The 18956-nt window shown below is 50.5% G+C and overlaps 2 protein-coding genes across 8 annotated transcripts in view; one reads left to right on the top strand and one right to left on the bottom strand.

Annotated features, from left to right (window-relative positions):
• The window catches only part of Ypel1 (yippee like 1), a 31236-nt gene extending 28161 nt beyond the window's left edge, over positions 1 to 3075 (top strand). For all 5 annotated transcript variants that reach the window (XM_074061164.1, XM_074061163.1, XM_074061165.1 and 2 more), the window contains one exon: positions 2881 to 3075. The gene's annotated coding sequence lies outside the window, so the exon portion shown is untranslated. The remainder of the gene's footprint in view (positions 1 to 2880) is intronic.
• Positions 2629 to 18956, bottom strand: part of Ppil2 (peptidylprolyl isomerase like 2) — a 29002-nt gene continuing 12674 nt past the window's right edge. Inside the window, exons 6-21 of one of the 3 annotated variants that reach the window (XM_020160753.2) lie at positions 18690 to 18741; positions 15108 to 15199; positions 14251 to 14340; positions 13250 to 13325; positions 11861 to 12021; positions 10741 to 10816; positions 9998 to 10104; positions 9462 to 9551; positions 9112 to 9145; positions 8458 to 8575; positions 6954 to 7010; positions 6179 to 6251; positions 6028 to 6090; positions 5762 to 5898; positions 5195 to 5317; positions 2629 to 3137 (exon numbers count right to left, since the gene is read on the bottom strand). In XM_020160753.2, coding sequence (XP_020016342.2) covers positions 5221 to 5317; positions 5762 to 5898; positions 6028 to 6090; positions 6179 to 6251; positions 6954 to 7010; positions 8458 to 8575; positions 9112 to 9145; positions 9462 to 9551; positions 9998 to 10104; positions 10741 to 10816; positions 11861 to 12021; positions 13250 to 13325; positions 14251 to 14340; positions 15108 to 15199; positions 18690 to 18741 — 1323 coding nt within the window. In that variant the 3' untranslated portion in view covers positions 2629 to 3137; positions 5195 to 5220. Of the gene's footprint in view, positions 3236 to 5194; positions 5318 to 5761; positions 5899 to 6027; positions 6091 to 6178; positions 6252 to 6953; positions 7011 to 8457; positions 8576 to 9111; positions 9146 to 9461; positions 9552 to 9997; positions 10105 to 10740; positions 10817 to 11860; positions 12022 to 13249; positions 13326 to 14250; positions 14341 to 15107; positions 15200 to 18689; positions 18742 to 18956 lie in introns of all 3 variants that reach the window. The other 2 variants (XM_020160752.2, XM_020160754.2) reach the window with 2 other exon arrangements.

Raw genomic sequence — 18956 nt, 5'->3', positions numbered from 1 at the left:
TAACTGCACTTTCTTTTAACCTATGCCTTTGATACAGTTTGGCTCTGTTTTTTTTATGTTCAATAGGAAACTAAAACCAAGTCCCTAAAGACCACGGTAGGGTGCCTTTCAAGAGCAGGTTTCCCCTCTTTCTTTCCTGGAGTGTTGTAGATCATTTTTTGCTCTAAATTCTCAAAACCACAAATTGGTTATTCCTTCTGCAGATGAGCTGCTAAGACATAGTGTCTATTTAAAAATCTCCCAGCCAGGTATGGTGGCCACACCTGTGATCCTAGCACTTGGGAGGCTGAGAAAGGAGATCTTGAGTTTGAGGCCAGCCTGAGCTATGCAGGGAGACCCTATCCCAAGAGTGCTTTTCTTTTTTTTTTTTTTTTTTTTGTGGTACTGGGGTTTGAACCTTGAGAGCCACCACCAGCCCTTTTTTGTGATGGGTTTTTTTGAGATAGGGTCTCATGAACTATTTTGTCCTGGCTGGCTTCAAACCACAATCCTCCTGATCATTGCCTCCTGAGTAGCTAGGATTACAGGCCTGAGCCACCGGCGCCCAGCTGTTTTCTTTTTATCTGGTTCAACAACAGAGACCGTCACTGATGACACTTCATATAAGCTATAAATAGAGGAATGTGTCCAATAAACATCTTGTTTAAGTCAATGAATTCCTTACCTAGAAAGCAAGGGAACTAGTGACTAAAGCAGACTCCCCCAGGGGACTGCAGAGGCCCATTGCTGAGGTGAAAGCCTATAGAGTTGTCCTGGGGGGGGGGGGGGCGTGTCATCCTCAGCTGTGACAGCAGCTGGCTGAGTGACTGGCCCTTATAGAGTAGCATGCTGAACTGAGTCAAAGTCAGGTTTCATTTTCTACTCTGGGTGTACTTGAATTATTTTTGCATATGAAAGAGGCCAGAACCAGGAGGAAATACTTTAAAACTTGATTTTTTTTTTTTTTTTAGCAAAGGCTAAAGTCAAAAGATAGGCGTAACCGTTGTAAAAGAAGGCATTTGCTTTGCTGGGAAGGCACCTTTCCTGCCTGGCACCACCACATGGACCGATGTGAAGGGGCCTGTGCAGTCTCAAATCATGTTTGTCAAATTTTAAATCACAGCCCCTACTCCTACCCTGTGCCTCTACAGGGAATGACCAGTTTTCAGAGAATGGAGGCCAGAACAGAGTCCCAGATAAGTTTTGGTTTTCAGTAGTCTGTACCTTGACTCAGGCAATAAGGGCAGGAAGAGGGCCCAAGGGGGCAGAAAGCAGGGCGCTGGGAAAGCTCTCAGCCAGGGAATAGCTCTGAATCTGCCTGTGGACAGGGTATAGTCTAGTGGCGAGCAGACTGGCTAAGCACAGAAGAAAGTGGCTTCCAGTAGTTGGTGCTCCCCAACCCCAAACTTCTCCTAAACTTGAGGCCAGCGCAAGCACTACACACCTGCTGGCTCCGGTTTGCTGCTTACCCAAGCCTACATTTTGGTGCCATCTCTTTGCCTAACACTTGAAGCCCTAAAATGTGGGAAATACCACTGCCCAGGCCTGGTGAGCGCATCACTGAGATGCATCAGCTTTGCAATAGCACCAGTGGCAAATTACTTTAAGCGCCTCTTCACCTTAGAAAAGGAAAGATGTCTGTGTGACCTGTAAGCCTCTGCACCCTGCTGTGGGCCAGCAAGCTGCTCTCTCCTCGGTTAGTTCCCTGCAGACACAGGCTGGCCCACCCTCCCCCCTCCCACCTCCCCACGTGCCTAAGTTAGCAGCCGGCTGTCCACCCTACAGTGTTCACTGCACCCGGCAGGGCTCTTGCTACCAGGGTCTAGAATCTGAAGACACCTCCTTCACTCATGACTGGCACCTGAAGTAGCAAAGTCTGTGGCTTCCATCACCCATGTGCAACTTCACAGTGTGGAGAGATGCCTTCCTTGATTTAGGAATGAACACTAAGCGAAAGCTAGCTCGGTGACGCTTCCGTTCTACTCATGATGCTCCTGTGAGTGGTAACTTAGCTTCTAAGGCTCAGAGGCCCAGGGGAAATGGCTGGGCTTCTGGTGTCCCCAGCTCACCAGAGGTATGATGAGGGCAGCCTGACCACATCTCCACAGACACTTGAGAATTTCTAGAATTCTTCTGACGACAAGTTTTTGTATTATACTACGGTTATATTTAAGCTTTCCTATGTTCTGGGCAAGCTTACTGCCTGTTCAACTTGAGCACTTTGGTTTTTGTATTGTCTTTTGTGATGGTGTTGATTGAAAACTTTTTACTATTTTATGATTTTTTTTTTTGTAATGGATACCAAGAAACCTTTCATCAAAAAGTTTTGTTGGTCTTTTGCAAAATACAAGGTTCTTTTTAAACCAAATGAACTGACCATGAGCTGGCTTCAGGGGAAGTGATACAAGACCATAAACCAGATGTGCTGGTTAAGTGCTGGAATGTTCCATCCTCTTAAATTCCTAAACAATAAATGTGATCCCATAACTGTTATTTAAATTATTTAAAAACTTTTTCTTGAGAACAGTGGGAAACAATGCCAGGATTATAAATGCATTTGTAGTAGCCTCTGGCACTTTTGCTTCAGAAATGTGGCTTAGTTTTATTACCATTTTTATTTGTATATACATAGTATTTTTATACCTTAATGCTTATTCTTGATGGTATCTGTCAGATATGCAAAAGGATCAGAAATGAGGTTTTTTTCCCCAAAAAGTTCTTTATTTGACCTGATGACCTTACCAATTACAAAATCCAAGTGGTTTCAATACCTAGAAAGCAACAATTTAAGCTTTAAAACAAACTACAGAAATGTGAGTCCTCATTTGTCAAAGGCCCCTGAAGGGTCCTGTCCTCTGTCCCGGTGGGTAAGCCTGGGTGAGGACCTGGCTGTCTCCTCAGGGCAGACGCAGGCTGTTGGGTGAGACTGGATGGGCAGATGGACAGAAGCCTGAAGGCAGCTGGAAGTTCGCCGTGAGGAACAGGACTGCCAGGATCAAGCACATGTGCAGCCTTCAGCCTCCCTGTCCCCTGGTCGCTGTTGGTCCTATGTCTGTGTGAGGTTTAAAAATAAAGCTTCCAGTGTCCAGCTTCTCATTTTCCATAGTGCTTACTGTCCAGGATTGACATGGAGGGAAGAGCCTGTTTTCCTGTGGCACCTGCTGGTTGCAGAGGACTATGTCAGGGCCTCAGAGCTCTCCTCTAGGGGCCCTGGGCTGCTGGGATCCTGCTTCTCTGTCACCACCTGGTTTGGGGACTTTAAGCATGACCAGAGAAAAGTACAAAAATATAATTAGGACGACTGCTGCATCTGTCTGTCCTGAAGAGCCAGGCCCTCCTGCAGGGTATCCAGGCCAGTCACAAGGGTCTCCAAGAATATGCTCTCCTCCCACCCTAGAAGGGCCCCTGTCATATCCACACCTCTGAGCACCTTGGTGTTGACTTGGGGCCTACAGATGTGTGCCCACTTGGGCATCCTGCTGAGCCTTTGCCTCTTATACTTGGCTATGTGAGGTATCAGACTGCCTGTACCCAGATAAGTCAGCAGGGAGGGGAGGAAGGACAAACAGCTGGCAGGAGAAGCTGGGTTAGGTCACTGTGGAGCTCTGGGCCCTGACTGGTAGTCACAGGTAGGACTGGCTGCAGAGGGACGGGCTGGAGTCAAAATGGAGATGGCCTATAGGCAAAGCACAGGCCTTGTTCTCAGCATAACAAAAGCCAGTAACTGGGATGGAGCAAGATGAAAATAGACAAACTTGCCTCGAGATCACTTGGCAGCTGTATAGAAGTGAGTGAGGGGTAAGGGCAGAATGGAGAAGTGGGTGACACTGCCTGCCACCCAGGTGAACAAAGGGCTTAGGCCTGTGATTTTAGCATCAGAAATGGAAAAAGCAAGGGCCTCTACAACCAGGAACTTTTGGGTTGAAGACTCAAGGTTTTGGGTGAGGAGGAAAACCAAGAATAACATTCAGTGCAACAAGCTAGAAGTGAGTGGTGGCTCTGAGGACAATAGGAAACACAGGAACAGGCTCGACGTAAGTGAGACAAAGTGCCAAAGAACTTGACTGTCCCCAGAGGAGAAATCTCCAGGAACAGTTGGGGACAGCTGAGGTAGCAGGGCCTAAGATCAGGGAACTGAAAGCCAGGCTGGCATGGACTAAAGATGGAACAAGCAGTGAAGAACTGATAAGTGTAAATCTTTTGAACATACTTCACAGGGGCCAGTGCAGGGCTGCTTAGTCAGGATAGGCCGCCGCAACTGGCCTAGAAAGCAGAGCGGTTGGTGACTGGGGGCAGGGTCTGAGTAAGGTGACCACCTCCTTAGCTGGGAGAACTGTCTGATATCCTAGTCATAGCATGCATGAGCTGTCAGCCTCATCCAGGTAAGGCAGCTGAGCAGACAGTAAGGTGGGTGTGCCCAGGCCCAAGCAAGGAGAAGTAGAAATGTTTGTGAAAGTATTGTCAAGGGTCAGAAGACCACAAAGGCTTGTCAAACCAGACTGGAAAGCACAAGTCCCTTGAGCAGGGTCAGGTCTGGGGCCTGAGAAATTTAGTTTCTTTGAGAGGATTTTTTTTTTTTTTTGTGGCACTGGGATTTGAACTCAGGGCCTCATGCTTGCTAGGCAGGTGCACTACCACTTGAGCCACAGTCCCAGTCCCAAGGATTTTTGTTTTATTCTTTGGTTTCTTGAAATAGGGTCTTTTTCGTGCTTGTGTGTGGTACTGGGATTTGAACTCAGGACCTTGTGCTTGTTAGGGACTCTTCTACTTGTGCCACACCCCCAGCTCAAGACAAGGTATTGCCACACAGCTCAGGCTGGCCTTGAACTTGAGTGTTGGGATTGCAGGTGTGTACCACCACACCCCGCTGGTTAGAATTTGTATTTCTAACAAGGTCCCAGGTGGTGGCAGTGGCCATGGGATCATGTTGAGTGAGCATATGGACTCTCCCTAAGGAGATGACAAGGGGCAAGGAAACTTGGTGGGACCCAGCCTTCTTCACTAACCCCAGTCTACCTATGGGAGCCAGCGCCCCAGGCAGGATAGAGGGCTGAGCTCAAGCTTGGAAAGGAGCCAGACCCGTTAATCTCAGGAAATGGGAACTAGGCAACAGGCAAGGGCTTTATTGGCTCACAGCCTGAAAGGCAGGCTTACAAAGGCAGAAAACTCAGCAATGTGGACACAAGACAAGACACACACAGCCCTGCATCCCTACCAGAATCCAGAGTGGCTAGCCTGCTGCTACCAGGAGCTGAAGTCCCCAAAACCTCGACTAGGCTTCTTTTTGGCCACAGGGGCAGCTGTACTAGTTGATGGTTCTTCCTCAGCAGCTCGTTTCCTGAGAAGAGAAGACTCCAGCTGTCACACAGGTGCCAGGCCCTGATCTGAGCCTGAACCCATGCCCTCCAACAACTCCCTCTAGGTAATTTGGTGTCTACACAGTCTTCCCTGCACAGGCTCCCTCCTGTAAAAAGTGCTGTCAAGTTTTCCAGTTCTGAGCATGGCCAGCCCCTCTGGCTGTGGTGACCCCCAGGGACCAAGCTCAGTCTCAAATCTGGTGCTTAAGGGTATTTTTGCCACCATCTAGTCTATCCCCTGTGAACAATGGAAAACTGGTTCCAGCCTCTGGAGGAGGGGCTGTGGTGACCCCCAGGGACCAAGCTCAGTCTCAAATCTGGTGCTTAAGGGTATTTTTGCCACCATCTAGTCTATCCCCTGTGAACAATGGAAAACTGGTTCCAGCCTCTGGAGGGACAAAAGATGTCAGCCCTGCTGCACTCACGTGGCTGCTGGGTTGATGTACTTGCCCACCCCCTGGCGGTACGTCTGGGGGCCCTGGCTCCCAGGCTGGGGCTGACCGATCTTGACCTTGGCCTCCGGGGCCTCTTGGAGCTGTGTCTTCTTCCGTTCCAGGGCAATCTGGGAAGGAGCAGGGGAGTAACGGCCTTAGGAATCAGCTACCTCAGGGTGTAGGGCTGTCCTGCCCCAGCTAGGAAGAACAAAACTTGCGCAGATCCCTCCCCACGTGGCCACAACACACCCCCTCACCTGGGCATCCGCCTCCTCGTAGGGGTCCACAAACACTGTGGTGGTGTGGATACGGATCTCCTCCTGCCACAGAGGAGGAGACTCAGTGAGCAGGTTTGCCCCACCCTCCCCTCAGCTGCCACGCAGCAGGGCAATGGGCCCCCTGCTCTACCTTAGGGCGGTCAGTTTTGGGGTCACTCTCCACATTCTCCATGGCAGTCAGTGTGTCAAAACCCCCAACAACCCTGCAACAGAAGGACAGAGGTAGGTCTGTCTGTGCCCACACAGGGCACCACTATGGCAAAATACCTGAGGCACCCAAGGATGCAGACTGGCCAAAGTGTGGAGCCCCACAAAGGTACCACACGGTCAGACCGGCCTGACAGCCCTTGGGCAGCAGCAGGACTGCCAGACCAGAGGAGAGGCCTCAGGAGAGCAGGTGGGTTAACCAACCACAACCCAGGCCAGAATCAGGGTTGGTGAATTTGGCCAAAACCACACCCTTTGCTTCCATACTATTTCTGATTTATGCTGCAACCCAAGTTTAGTTGTCCTAGAACTGTGCAGCCTGCCAAACTGGAAATACCATCTGGGCCTTTATGGGAAAAACTACTGATCAAGAGGAGAAGAAAGCAAGAACACAGCCCAGACTTCTGCTTCAGGCATTATCCAAAAGATGCCCAAAAGTGGGAGGATGGAAGGTCTGAGCCAGGGCAGTTGGCCAGGCAAAGCTGGGACTCATCTCTCCAGCTGACAGGTCTGGACAGCCAACCTTTCCCCTACAGAAACACACCAGGTCTGTATACCCAAGCCCTCAACAGGGACATATAAGGGCCTAACGAGCACACGTGCAAGTCTGGGGAAAAGTGGTGAGAGCACTGGCTGAAGAAGGAACCAACTGCCCAGCCCATGCAGACACCCCGGACTTCGCATACAGCTGCTCTTACCTTCCAAAGATGGTGTGCTTCTTGTCTAGGTAAGCGCAGGAGCGGAATGTGATAAAGCTAGGAAGGAGGACACGAGGGTCAAGGGAGCTTGAACTGTCCCTCTTCGTTTGTCCCTTCCTGGCAATTGCTCGACCCACAATGGGAGTCCACCCACCCTGCAGGGCCTGCTCTGGACCTTCAGCTTCCTTGTGTACCCCCACTGCTGTGGAGGGCAGTGTGTTAACCGGGGCCACTCACATAACCCCACACCTCTAGCTGCCTGGAGAAAGCCCAGATGCAGGCTTCCTCAGCTGCTGACAACCCCCTATTGGGTACCCCTGACCCACAGCCTGGCCACTTGAGCTTTGGGGAGATGGCTGGGATTGGAAGGGTAGCAAACAAAGCACGACCCTATCATGAGCCCTGCTGAAGACCAAGGACTCTTAAAACAGGTTGTCAGAAGGAATCAAAACAATCCAGATATGTGCCATTAAAAAGGAGCCCATCGCTGGGCACTGGTGGCTCATGCCTGAAACCTTAGCTATTTGGAAGGCTGAAATCAGGAGGATCACAATTAAAGCTAGCCTGGGCAAAATAGTTCATGAGATCCCATCTTCAAAAGTAATCAGAGCAAAATGGGCTAGAGTTGTGGCTTAAGTGGTAGAATACCCGAGTTCAAACCTCAGCCCGCCAAAAAAAAAAAAGCCCCACAATTAAAGAAATCCTAGCTGATCAGGAGGATCACAATTCGAAACCAGCTGGAGCAAATAGTTCACAGGACAGTATCTCAAAAAAACCTATCACAAAAAAAAGGGCTGGTGGAGTAGCTCAAAGTGGAGGCCCTGAGTTCAAGCCCCAGTATAGCAAAAAAAGAAGAACAAAAAAAGATACACCCAGGCTGGAGAAAGTAGCTCAGTGGCAGACCATGTACTTAGCACGCTGAGGCCCTGAGTTCAGTCCCCAGCACCAAACAAAAAAACAGGGAAGAACAAGTCACAGTCTTAAACAATGGATGATATGCATGCCTATTCTTCCAAAATACCGGTATCTGACTCCCCCCAACATGGACAGACATCAAGAGGTCCTGCTAGCCTTCCCTCTAGCAGCCACACCTCACATGCATTAGGGTATCCTTCTGTTCCCAGGGCCTCCAAGTCCATCCAGCACCTCTACCCACATGCCTCTTTCCCAACACACTGGTTCAGTACACTGAACAGTTCACATGGCCTCCTGGCCACATGCACTCACAAACCCTAGTTATGCCAGTCCCACCCTGAAAAGGATCGTGAGGACCTCGTTGGCAATCACGGGCTGCAGTTCTCACAGGCACACTTTCCGCATGCAGTTCTGCCTGCTGACTCCAGGAGCTCCCCTTTCCATCACAGGGGTATGTGCTTGGCCATGGTGTGCTGCACATTCTTTGGATTTGACTTAGGTCCAGCATAAACTTTAGGGGAGGTGTCAGGAAGAACCTTCCCTGGTCAACCTAGAGCAACTAGGCTGAGAAAACTGGGTGCGGACTCACAACTGAGACTTGTTGGTGTTGGGTCCTGAGTTGGCCATGCTGAGGACACCACGGCCTGTGTGAGAGAGGTTGGGCCGGAACTCGTCTTTGAAGGGCTTGCCCCAGTATGACTGCCCCCCTGGAACAGAAAAAGTATGGTGAGCTGGCAGTCACAGAAACCTGGGTCCTACAGGCAGGAGCACCTTGAAGGGAGACTTTGGCCCTGAGCATCTCACAGCTAACATTTCTGGACCCCAGCACCTTCACACAGGCTGGCTGCTGCTCACTCACACCCACTTCATGGGGTCGAGGACTAAAGATCAAAGCTGCAAGGCCTTCATACCGTGGACCTGGGGGCTAGGCCCACATAGCTGGCAAGCTGCATGGCTTTCAGAGGCAACAGAAGGGAGGTTAGCCAGGATCTGAGACTTTCAAGCCCCCTAGTGGTGGAGCCCTAGAGGCACAGGGAGGGGACAATGCTTTCCCCTCCTACCATGGAGGCCTCAAGATGGAAAAGCTAAGGGACACGCCTGAGGTGACACAGAGCTGGGGTGGAGATGCAATTCTAATCTACCTATCAGATTCCACATCCAGAGTTCTCCCAACCCATCCTCCCCTCTCAGGCCCCATGGAGCAACCAAAGGTGTCAGAGACAGGCCCAGCATTGGTACCTACCTGTGCCTGTGCCTGTGGGGTCACCACCTTGGATCTGAAAGAACAAAAGCCAGTGAGCAAGTCAGCTGAGACCACTGCCCATCACCCACTGGCCACCATGAGTGAATGCATTCCCCACCTGCCAGACTCCCTGGATGGTCTGAGCCTCAGTGAAGACAGTGGCCTCCCAGACCACCTCTGCCTGAACCCAGGTCTGTCTGGGTTAGGCACTCAAGGGCCAGCCTGCAAATTCCCTGAGAGAAGACTCATTGACAGGCCATGCTCTGGCATCACAGACTGGCCCAGGTGCCCTGACAGAGCAGGGACAAGAGATGCCCCGTGCGTATGACAGTGCTGAGTTGTGCCCTTACCACAAAGTTCCTGATGGACCTGTGAAAGACGGTGCCATGGTAATAGTGCTTCCTGCAAAGCTTGATGAAGTTTTCACAAGTTTTTGGTGTCTGCAAAACAGCCCAATACATCTGTGAGGTACATAGCAGGCACAACAGCAGGGTCACAAAAGCCGTGCGAGGCTTTCACCATGCAGCAGGGAAGGGCAGCTGCCCAGCCTGCAAAGACCCAGAGACCTTAGTCCAGTCTGGCCCCAACAAGGAAAGGAAGAACCCAGAGCTGAACAACAGGACAGGACATCTGCAGTCACATGATCAACAGCAGAGCTGGAGCCGGGCCCCTTTTCTGAGATGAGTTCACACCTATATACATATACACACCAGGCAGCCAAGGGGACACAGTGTGCTATTAGCCCTGAGGAAGAAACCCAGGACACCTCAGCTTCCTCTTGGGGACAGGCAGGAGTTTCTAACTGTGAGTTCATATTTAAGACAGGGCTATTGAATGACCCCCAGAAATGACCTTGAGCTGGGTGAAGGGACACAACCACACCTACCAGGTCACAATGCAGTTCCAGGTTGAGGTCACCCTTGTTGGTATGCAGCCGTACATAGCCCTTCTTCTTCACAAACTGGTAACGCAGCACATCCTCGTCAATAGCAGCTGCAAGCAGAGACCCAGGTTCTGCACCTGCCCTTGACCTAGGGTAGCCCCATCACCCAGGCCCCATGGCCCAACCCACAGGCGCAACACTGGTGAGCCCCCAGCTCAGGGGAGAGCATGGGAGCCAGAGACCAAGGGTCTGCCCTGGCCAAGAGCAGGAGGCTGGCTGAGGCACTGAGGGATTGGGAGCTATGTAGGGCAAGCAGGAGCTCAAGTAACTAAAAGAGGAGTGCTAGAAATGCCTGGACCCAGGTGGAGAGCAATGTGGAAGAGGAAGGAGGTAAAGTTCAGGTGATAGTGAGAGACACTGACAAGCTGAGAACACAGGAGGATGATGCCAGTGACAGCCTGGGTACTGGAGGCCCAGGAGCCTCAGAGGACAGAGAACTGTGGATAGGGACAAGCTGTATGGTAAGGACAGTACCTCCTGACCAGGCCTATGCTCATGTAGCCTCCCCACCCAATACAAAACCCACCTTCCAAGAAGGCTGTCCTGCCTGACCACAGAACCCTATGGACCTCAGAGACCCCGAGATGCAGACACAATGGTGATGCTGGGGAGGGTGGGTAGGGAGGAAGCCCTGCTCACCACTGTGAACTCGTGCCCCTGGGGACTGGAGAGGCAGAGGCAGCTACCTGCTTCATGAGTGGTCTCCGGCACCATGGCGGTGGAGGTGAAGGAAGCGCTGACCTTTCCCGTGGAATAGTGGGCCTGCCAGAAGAACCACGCTGCTCAGGCCCTGTTCTGACCACCAACCACAGGCCTGGGAGACAGCCCAGACTAGACCTGGGAGCCAGTAAGGACTAGAGGATGAGAGGCACAGGAAAGCACCAGGAGGGAGAAGCTAAGGCCAGGCCCGAGGTAGTAATGGTGGAGCCAGGGATCCATGTCCTCAATGGCACCCCAACTGATGACATTAAGTCAAACCCTAGGACTAAAATGCTGTGCAGGACTAGCCTTGTCCAGGGATAGGAGTACAAGGTACTTGCAAGATTCTTTGTAAAGATTTCTTTCTTTCTTTCTTTTTTTAACAGTAAAAACATGGTATTACTAACCAGGAAAAAAGTCCCACTAAATGTGACTATCCTAGAAAGAGGAGGTAAGTGGGAGTTGCCTCATGGGAGAGAAATACACTAAGGGAGACTGTTCAAATGAGGGAATTTATGGACAAAAAACTTTTTAAAAATTTCCGTATTTCCTTAAATAATTCCTTATGGGAGAGTGTCAGTGCTGCACCATCGACCTGTGCCCTCCACTGGCTCCAGCTCTCCAAAGCTTTGCTTGAGCAGGCAGGAGACAGCACTAGCTGGTGGGCCTGGAACAGATCCCAGCACCACACAGCCGCTGGGGCCTTGAGAGACACAAACAGCACCTCAGTATTTCTTGTCCCCCCTGCCACCACAGACCTGCACAAGCTAGGGTTGTAGTGTCCCAAGATAGAAAAGTGGCCCCCGGAACCCCTGGAGCCAACAAGGAGCTGGCCACCAAAATCCAGACTGGACACCAAGAGTGCAAGGCAGCCATTCCTCAGGTGGGCCACTGCCCCTGCATGGCCCCCAGCTCACCACCCCCAGCAACTTCCCACCTGACTGGAGACCAGCATCTTGGCAGTCCTGGAGATCTTGTTATCTAGAGCCCCACAGCTCTGGCAGTGTGCCAGCTTGTCCCCTTCAAATATATCCCAGGCCTCTGAGTGCCTTCCCCAGGGTCATTCCACTGGGCTCAGAAAGGCAGGTGACAGAGCCGCCCACTCACAGCGTTTAGCTGGTCTACTTTCTTCTTCTCAGGAGCCTTCATAGTAGCTGCTAGGATTTCATCCCCTTTGAACTCCTTGTAGAGCTCCTGTAGTGTCTCTCGAGTCTCAGCATTCGTGTTTTTCAAATAATAAGATGGGTCTTGTTTGGCCTTTTCTTCATCTACAAAACAGTGTAGAGGCCCTGAGCAGCCAAGCCACAGCAGCATCTACAGATTGGTACAAGGGGACCGAGATCCAGAAGCAGAAACTGCTGCAAGTTAGGCCATGGCTGTCCCATCACAGCAGCTCTGGTGGAAAACAGCAAGGCTGGGCACACAGAGCATATGGTGCCAGAGTGCCAGCCTAGGCCTGGAGGGGTCTCCCACACACCATCAGCAGGAGTCCTGGGGTCGGGGGGAGGCTTAGGGTCAACTATTTATATTTTACCTGTATATTCCAACCTTTTCACAGTGTATGGTTTTGTTTTTATAACTTTATTTTTGGTGAACTCAGGGCTAGTGCTTGCAAAGCAGGCGTACTACAGCTTGAGCCACACGTCCAGTCCTGTAACTTTATTTTATTTTATACATGTAATAGTTGTATAGAGAGATACGTTGTGATATTTACCAACGTGCTTATAATACATCTTAGTTATTAGATTTACCCCCTCCATCCTCTCCCTCCTCCTGCTTTTGTAACTTTAAAAGCTGTTATTTAACATGACAGGTTTCCAGATATGCAATGCCCCATCTGTGCCCCCATAGGAGAATAAGGCTGCCTGCTGGGCAAAGGGCTGTGGCTCCCCTGGTTGGGGGAGCTCAGCATCCCTGGGGCCTATACCTTGCTTCTGGGTCTTCCATCCTCTGATCTCCCACTTTGTATGCTCAGCCTCCCAAAATATTAAATGGTTTACACAGCTCATGCTGTCTGAGGTGTTTGTTCCCCACAGCACTAAGGCCAACTGCTCTGAGTGTGAGTCTTGCTGGCTCATCCATGGCAAGACCTCTTCCCATTTACCCCATAGTGTGTGCAACAGGGCTGGCCACCACAGGAAACTGAGGGATCAAGTGCTAGCTGCACCCAAGACTGGTATTACCCAGAACCTCTACCTGTGACAACTCCATCAGCATGCCTGGAACAGAGCAGTGGCCATAAGAGTCCAGGGAGGACTGTGGCCATCAGGGTTGAGGAAAGGCACATGGGGAGATGTGCTGCCAAGGTGGTAAGACCACCTGGTTCTTCCGTAACTGCTGTCAGCCAGTCTCTGAAAGCCCAGGCACTAAGCATGAATTCGGGGAATATGGGTCCTTCAGCTGGAGCTAGAGCACTACAGGGTCTGGGCCCAGGAAAGGAAGACTTTGCCCAGGAGCTCCACTGGTACCACCCAGAGAAGCTCTAGTTATACATACCTGGGTCTGTTATTTTCATGTTATTCTTAACGTGGAAGAAGTTGGAGACATTGAACTTGTCCAGATTGGTGGGATCCTGTGGCAAGAAGAGAGCACCCAATAGTGTGAACCCTGAGTTGTGGCTGAATGGCTGCAGCAGGTGACAGCTGAGCAGGTGCATATGGAGGACAGAGGCAAGTGACTGTGTGAGGTCTACCAAGCTCAGCAGGGATGGATTTTGCTCCAGGCATGGTGACAAGTAAGGGTGGATGGAGACAGAGTACAGAGTGGCTAGCTGCTCACCAGTGTCCCCTCCCTCCTGGGCACACAGTGAAGGAGCACCACTTGGTGGGAGGTAGCCATATGACTGACTGGGCAGCCACGGGGCCAAGCCCCAATCAGAATGGGACAATCCAGCCAGGCTGTAGTGGCTCACTCCTGTAATCCTAGCTACTTGGGAGGCAGAGATCAGGAGGATAACAGTTCAAAGCCAGCTTGGGCAAACAGTCATAAGACTGTATTTCAAAAATACTTAACACAAAACAGGGCTGATGGAGTGGTTCAAGTGGCAAAGTGCTTGCCTAGCAAGCACAAGACCCTGAGTTCAAGTCCCAGTACTTCAAAGAAAAGAGACAATCCATGGAGGAGAACTGGCAACCCTGCATTTCTACATCAGAGTCTTCATCATTCACACAGCACCCATAGGAATGTCCTGCTGCACAAGAGTACACATTCCCTGCCCTTGGAGTAGCCAGCACAGAGCCAGCCTGTAGACAGGCCAATCCGTTCTGACGCCCAGAGATTGCTGGTGGGGGGAAGAGTTGACACAGGAGGAGCTGTGAGAGTCAAACTGAAGGAAGCAGCCAATGCAAAGATCCAGGATGACCTAGAGTGGGAAGGAGTGGAGCTCTAAGGCAGTTGGTGGGAGAGAAGACCACTGAGCCTAGTGAGGAGAGCTAACAGGGCACGGGGTGCACAGCAGAGGCTCTGGGTGGGTGTGCCCTGTGGAAGGTGACACTCACCTGGAGGGTGATGATGTCTTGCCGGGAGAAGGGCTCATCAGTCAGCAGGTCTCGGAAGTTCTTGGCCTTGATGTTTAGCTGTTCCACTGCCTACAGCCAAGAGGAAACCAGTGTTCTGGTGCCTGCTCCAGACCCTGGCCTGGGCTCGGCAGAGAATAAGCATACAAGACACATGCCCTGTGGAGACATATGGTGGCACTAACACCCTGCCTGGGAATGCTAACCAAGCCAGTCCACTTGCTTCAGCCAAGTGGCCCAGAGCCCCTAAGCAGTACTGGCACAGTACATCCAGGACAGACATCCAGGAGCAGAAGGAACAGGGCCCAAAGGCAGACTTTTCTACACTATGGATCTGCTCCCCACCTCCATCTGAGCAGGAAGAACCATGGAGAAGCCACTGTCTCTTGTCCTTACATCCACTCCTGCTAGAGCTCTTCCCATCAGCCTAGCACCTGCTGCCTCCCATAAACCTCACTTTCCCTTGCCCCACAGGGTTCAGTGGGAGCCTCTCCTTAGAGTACAATACCTTCTCCATGGCCTGGGCCTGGCTAAACACAGGGGAGGACCCTGCAGGTATGAGAAGTTACTGCTCAGTAGCCAGAACTGCCTGGGATTTAGGTTTGGAGGCAAAAGGAAGCACCTGCCTCCTTATTCTGAACCTGTTGGAAAGTAGGAAGGCTGCGTAGGCAGAGCCTGGCAGACACCCTGCACTGGTGACTATAAATTCCATGAGGACAGCCATACTTGCTATATCCAGGTCACCCTAGCACTCAACAGGGCCAAGAGAGTGTCCCCAAAGCATACACCTACAGGCCTAACTCCACACAGCGCCTCCCACCCTCTCATCAAGAACCCACCTCATAGGCATACACATTGCCGGTTGTCCTGACAGCCACAATATGTGTGTTATCAGTGAACACAGTGAACAGCACTGGGCAGTGGTACTTCCCTAGAAAGAAGGAAAACACAGGGAGGCCAGTCACTCTCAAATGCTTTGACCAAACTGGGCATAGTGACACATGTAGTACCAATTACTCAGGAGGCTGAGGCGGGAGAAGCAAGAGTCAAAGCCAGCCTGAGCAACTCAGCAAGACCTTAGCTCAAACTACAATTTTTTAAAAGGGGGTTGAGGATATAGCTCAGTGAGAGGCCTTGCCTAGCATATGCAAGGTCCTGAATTCAACCCCCCAGAACGCCACCCCCCCGAAAACCAGGCTTTGATCATCTCAATGAAGACCACTGCGAGGGGTGGGGGGGTCAAAGAAAGAGAAGAGATGGAACCCCAGGCCAAGCACCCAGAGCTAGGAGCCAGAGGGACAATAGCCACTCAAACTCCACCCCCATGCCATTAGGCAACTCCTATTCATTCTAGAAGACCCACCCCTGCCTCATCTTAATCAGTACAGCAGGCTGTAAGCCCCCACCCTAACCCAGGTGACCACCCGACCAAGTGCCTCCTTATCCTTTTGAAGCCAGCCTAGACAGGATATCCTCCCAGGGGCCTGGCCTCCACTGCTCTTTCCACCTCTTATGCTCATGGCACCCACATATCACTCTGTCTCCTGGCCTCCCTCACCTCTCACTTGGCTTACTGCTGCAAATGAACGCCTGTCTCCCAGCACTCATCATGCTCCACCCGGTAGGCAGGGCCCTGTCTAATGAGTCCCAAAAAATAAACCAGAATAAAAAAGAGAGAGACAGATGTCACCCACATGCATCTGGGTAGATTTTCTAAAAAGTCTGATTTCAAAATAAAAAATGGATAATAATCATTACAAAACTAGATCTCAGGTGCACATTTGACTAGATCAAGGAATTCCTGTTAATTTTTTAGGTAATGCTATTGTGATGATTTAACTCCTTAGATTTTTGAGCTACACAATGAAGTAATTAGCAGGAAATGGTAACATGTCTGGAATTTGCTTCACCATCATACCAGAGGCTGCCAAATAGGAACACAGATAAAATCAGACAGGTCATAAGCTGATGGGAAATGAGGCTAGAGATGGATGCATATGGGGTTCATTATACTAATGTTCTCTACTTACATGTGTCTGAAACTTACAATTCAAAACCAATTACAACCAGGCACCAGTGGCTCACATCTGTAATCCCAGCTACTCAGGAGGCAGAGATCAGAAGGATCATAGTTCGAAACCAGCCTAGGCAAATAGTTCATAAGACCCTACCGCGAAAATACACAAATATGGCTCAAGTGGTAGAGCGCCTGCCTAACAAGTGTGAGGCTGAGTTCAAACCCCAGTACTGCAAAAAACAAAACAAAACAAAACAAAAAAACTGGGTGTGGTGGGGCATATCTATAATCCTGGAGGCTGAAGCAGGAAGATCTTGAATTGATGGTCAGCCTGGCTACACATTGAGATCCTGTCTCAAAAAAAAAAAAAAATCCTAGCTACTTGGGAGGCTGAGATAGGGAGGATCTCAGTTCAAGGACAGGTCTGGCAAATAGTTCGTGAGACCCCATCTCCAAAATAACCAAGGAGGGAGGGAGAGAGGAAGGAAGGAAGTGAATGAGTGAGTATGGTCAGATCTCATCCCTCCTCTCAGTGGTTCCCATCTCACACTAGGAGCCCACGTCCTCCAGTGGTCTCCGAGATCCTGCCAGTCTGCTTTGCCTCCTGTCTCCATCTTGATCTCTCAAGCTGTATCTCCTGCTCCACCCATCACCTCGCAATGTTGGAGCAACATTGGATTTCTGGTCATGCATGGACACCATCAATTGAATGCCCACCTCGGGGTCTTTGCACTAGCTGTGTCCACCACCCAGAACGTTCTTGCCCAGATCTTCACCTAGCTCTCACTCTCCTTCCATGAGATCTCCTCTCAAATTTGTCTGCTGGTCCTCTGTGGCCCTTTCTCCCCTTACTCTTTGCTTTTGTCCATGGCAGAACAGCATCTGATACACTCCACTAGTCTGCTGTCTGGTTCCACCAGAATGCAAGCTTCTATCATCCACAGAGAAACAAGCCTGCTTTGCTCTCTGCAGATGGCAGGCAGTCCATAAATATTTGCTGAATGAGAGAAACACTGTGGCTCTCCCTCAATCAGCTGATCAGAGCAGATGGGCACCCAAAACTTGACCACTGGCTTGAGCTCTTGACTCCATCCTCCCATCAATGCTGTGTGCTGCTGTTTTTTCACTGAGGTCCTCTCTCTTGTGACCTGTGAACCCAGTGCTGACTTGGGCCAATTTCTGAGGTCAGATAACAGAGGTGCACACACCTGCCAGTGAGCACCAACAACCACCTAAACCAAAGCATCTACACAAGGGCAAAAGAAGACTTGGGCCAGGCACCAGTGGCTCACACAAGCAATTCTAGCTATTTGGGGGGGCAGAGATCAGAAGGATCATAGTTTGAAGCCAGTCTGGGCAAATACTTCGAGAGACCCTATCTCAAAAATATCCAACACAGCCAGGATGCTGGTGGCTCAAGCCTGTACTCCTAACTACTCAGGAGGGAGACACCAGAAAGATCAAGGTTTGAAGCCAGCCCGGGCAAATAGTTCACAAGACCCTATCTTGAAAAATCCCTTCACAAAAAAGGGCTAGGAGTGGCTCAAGATGTAGGCCCTGAGCTCAAACCCCAGTACGATTTAAAAAAAAAAAAAAAATCCAACACCAAAGAGAGCTACAGGAGTGGCTCAAGTGGCAAAGTGGCAGAGCACCTGCCTAGCAAGAATGAGGCTCTGAGTTCAAATTCCAGTAACACCAAAAAAAGAAAAAGAAAAAAAAAGGAGCCAGGTGCCGGTGGCTCACCCCTGTAATCCTAGCTACTCAGGCTGGCTTTGGACTGCAATCCTCCTGATCTCTGCCTCCTGAGTAGCTAGGATTATAGGTGTGAGCCACGAACACCCGACCATAGTTTTTCTCTAGTCTTCAAGAGAAATTATGTGAGGGCCTGACATGGTGGCACATAACTGTAATCCCAGCTATTCCAGAGGTGGAGATAGGAGGATCATGGTTCAGGCCAGCCTGGGCAAAGTTAGTGGGAGATCTTATTGCAAACACAAGATGGGTGGCAAATGCCCACAATCCCAGCTACCAGGCAAAAGTAGGAAACCCTATCTGAAAGACGAGCTAAAAGCAAAAGGGTCTTGCACGGCTCATGTGACAGAAGGGCTTACCTAGCAAGCGCAATCCCCAGTACCACCAAAAAGCATTAAAAAGAAAAAACCATGAGACATTTTGAGAGATTCAAAGCAAGCATTTAGCTCGATCAGAAAGGACTGAGTGAGGGCAGGGGAAGCGGCTCAGTAGTAGCACACACACTTAGTATGTGTGAGACCCTGAGTTCAATCTCCAGCACCACCAAAACCAAGAAAAAAAAAAAAAAGGAACATCTGATTCTGTATAAGAACTTAGGGGTCCTAGGGTTCTATGGGCCTGTCCTAGAGCTGGCTATGAAAGGAATTCTCACCTTCGTTATTCTTGGCAAAGTTCAGCTTGATCAGGGATCTTCCATCAAGTTTCTGGAAAACACATAATAATAATAACGAATAAGTGGTGTGAAGAAATGCTCAAATTGAAAAGCCAGGTGAAAGAGACACAGCTAGAAAGGTCTCTGCCCAGCTAACCCTCTGCAGCAACAGACCAGAGGAGGGGACCTCTCAGTCAGGCCCTGGGACAAAGCCAGGACTCCAAAGAGGGCTGCAGAACCCATGCCAGGGTGGTTGTAGTTATGTAA

The sequence above is a fragment of the Castor canadensis genome, chromosome 18 (assembly GCF_047511655.1).
Source record: "Castor canadensis chromosome 18, mCasCan1.hap1v2, whole genome shotgun sequence".
NCBI classification, from domain to species: domain Eukaryota; kingdom Metazoa; phylum Chordata; class Mammalia; order Rodentia; family Castoridae; genus Castor; species Castor canadensis.
Note: the sequence above shows the minus strand (reverse complement) of the source record. Positions and strands in the feature narration are given on the sequence as shown.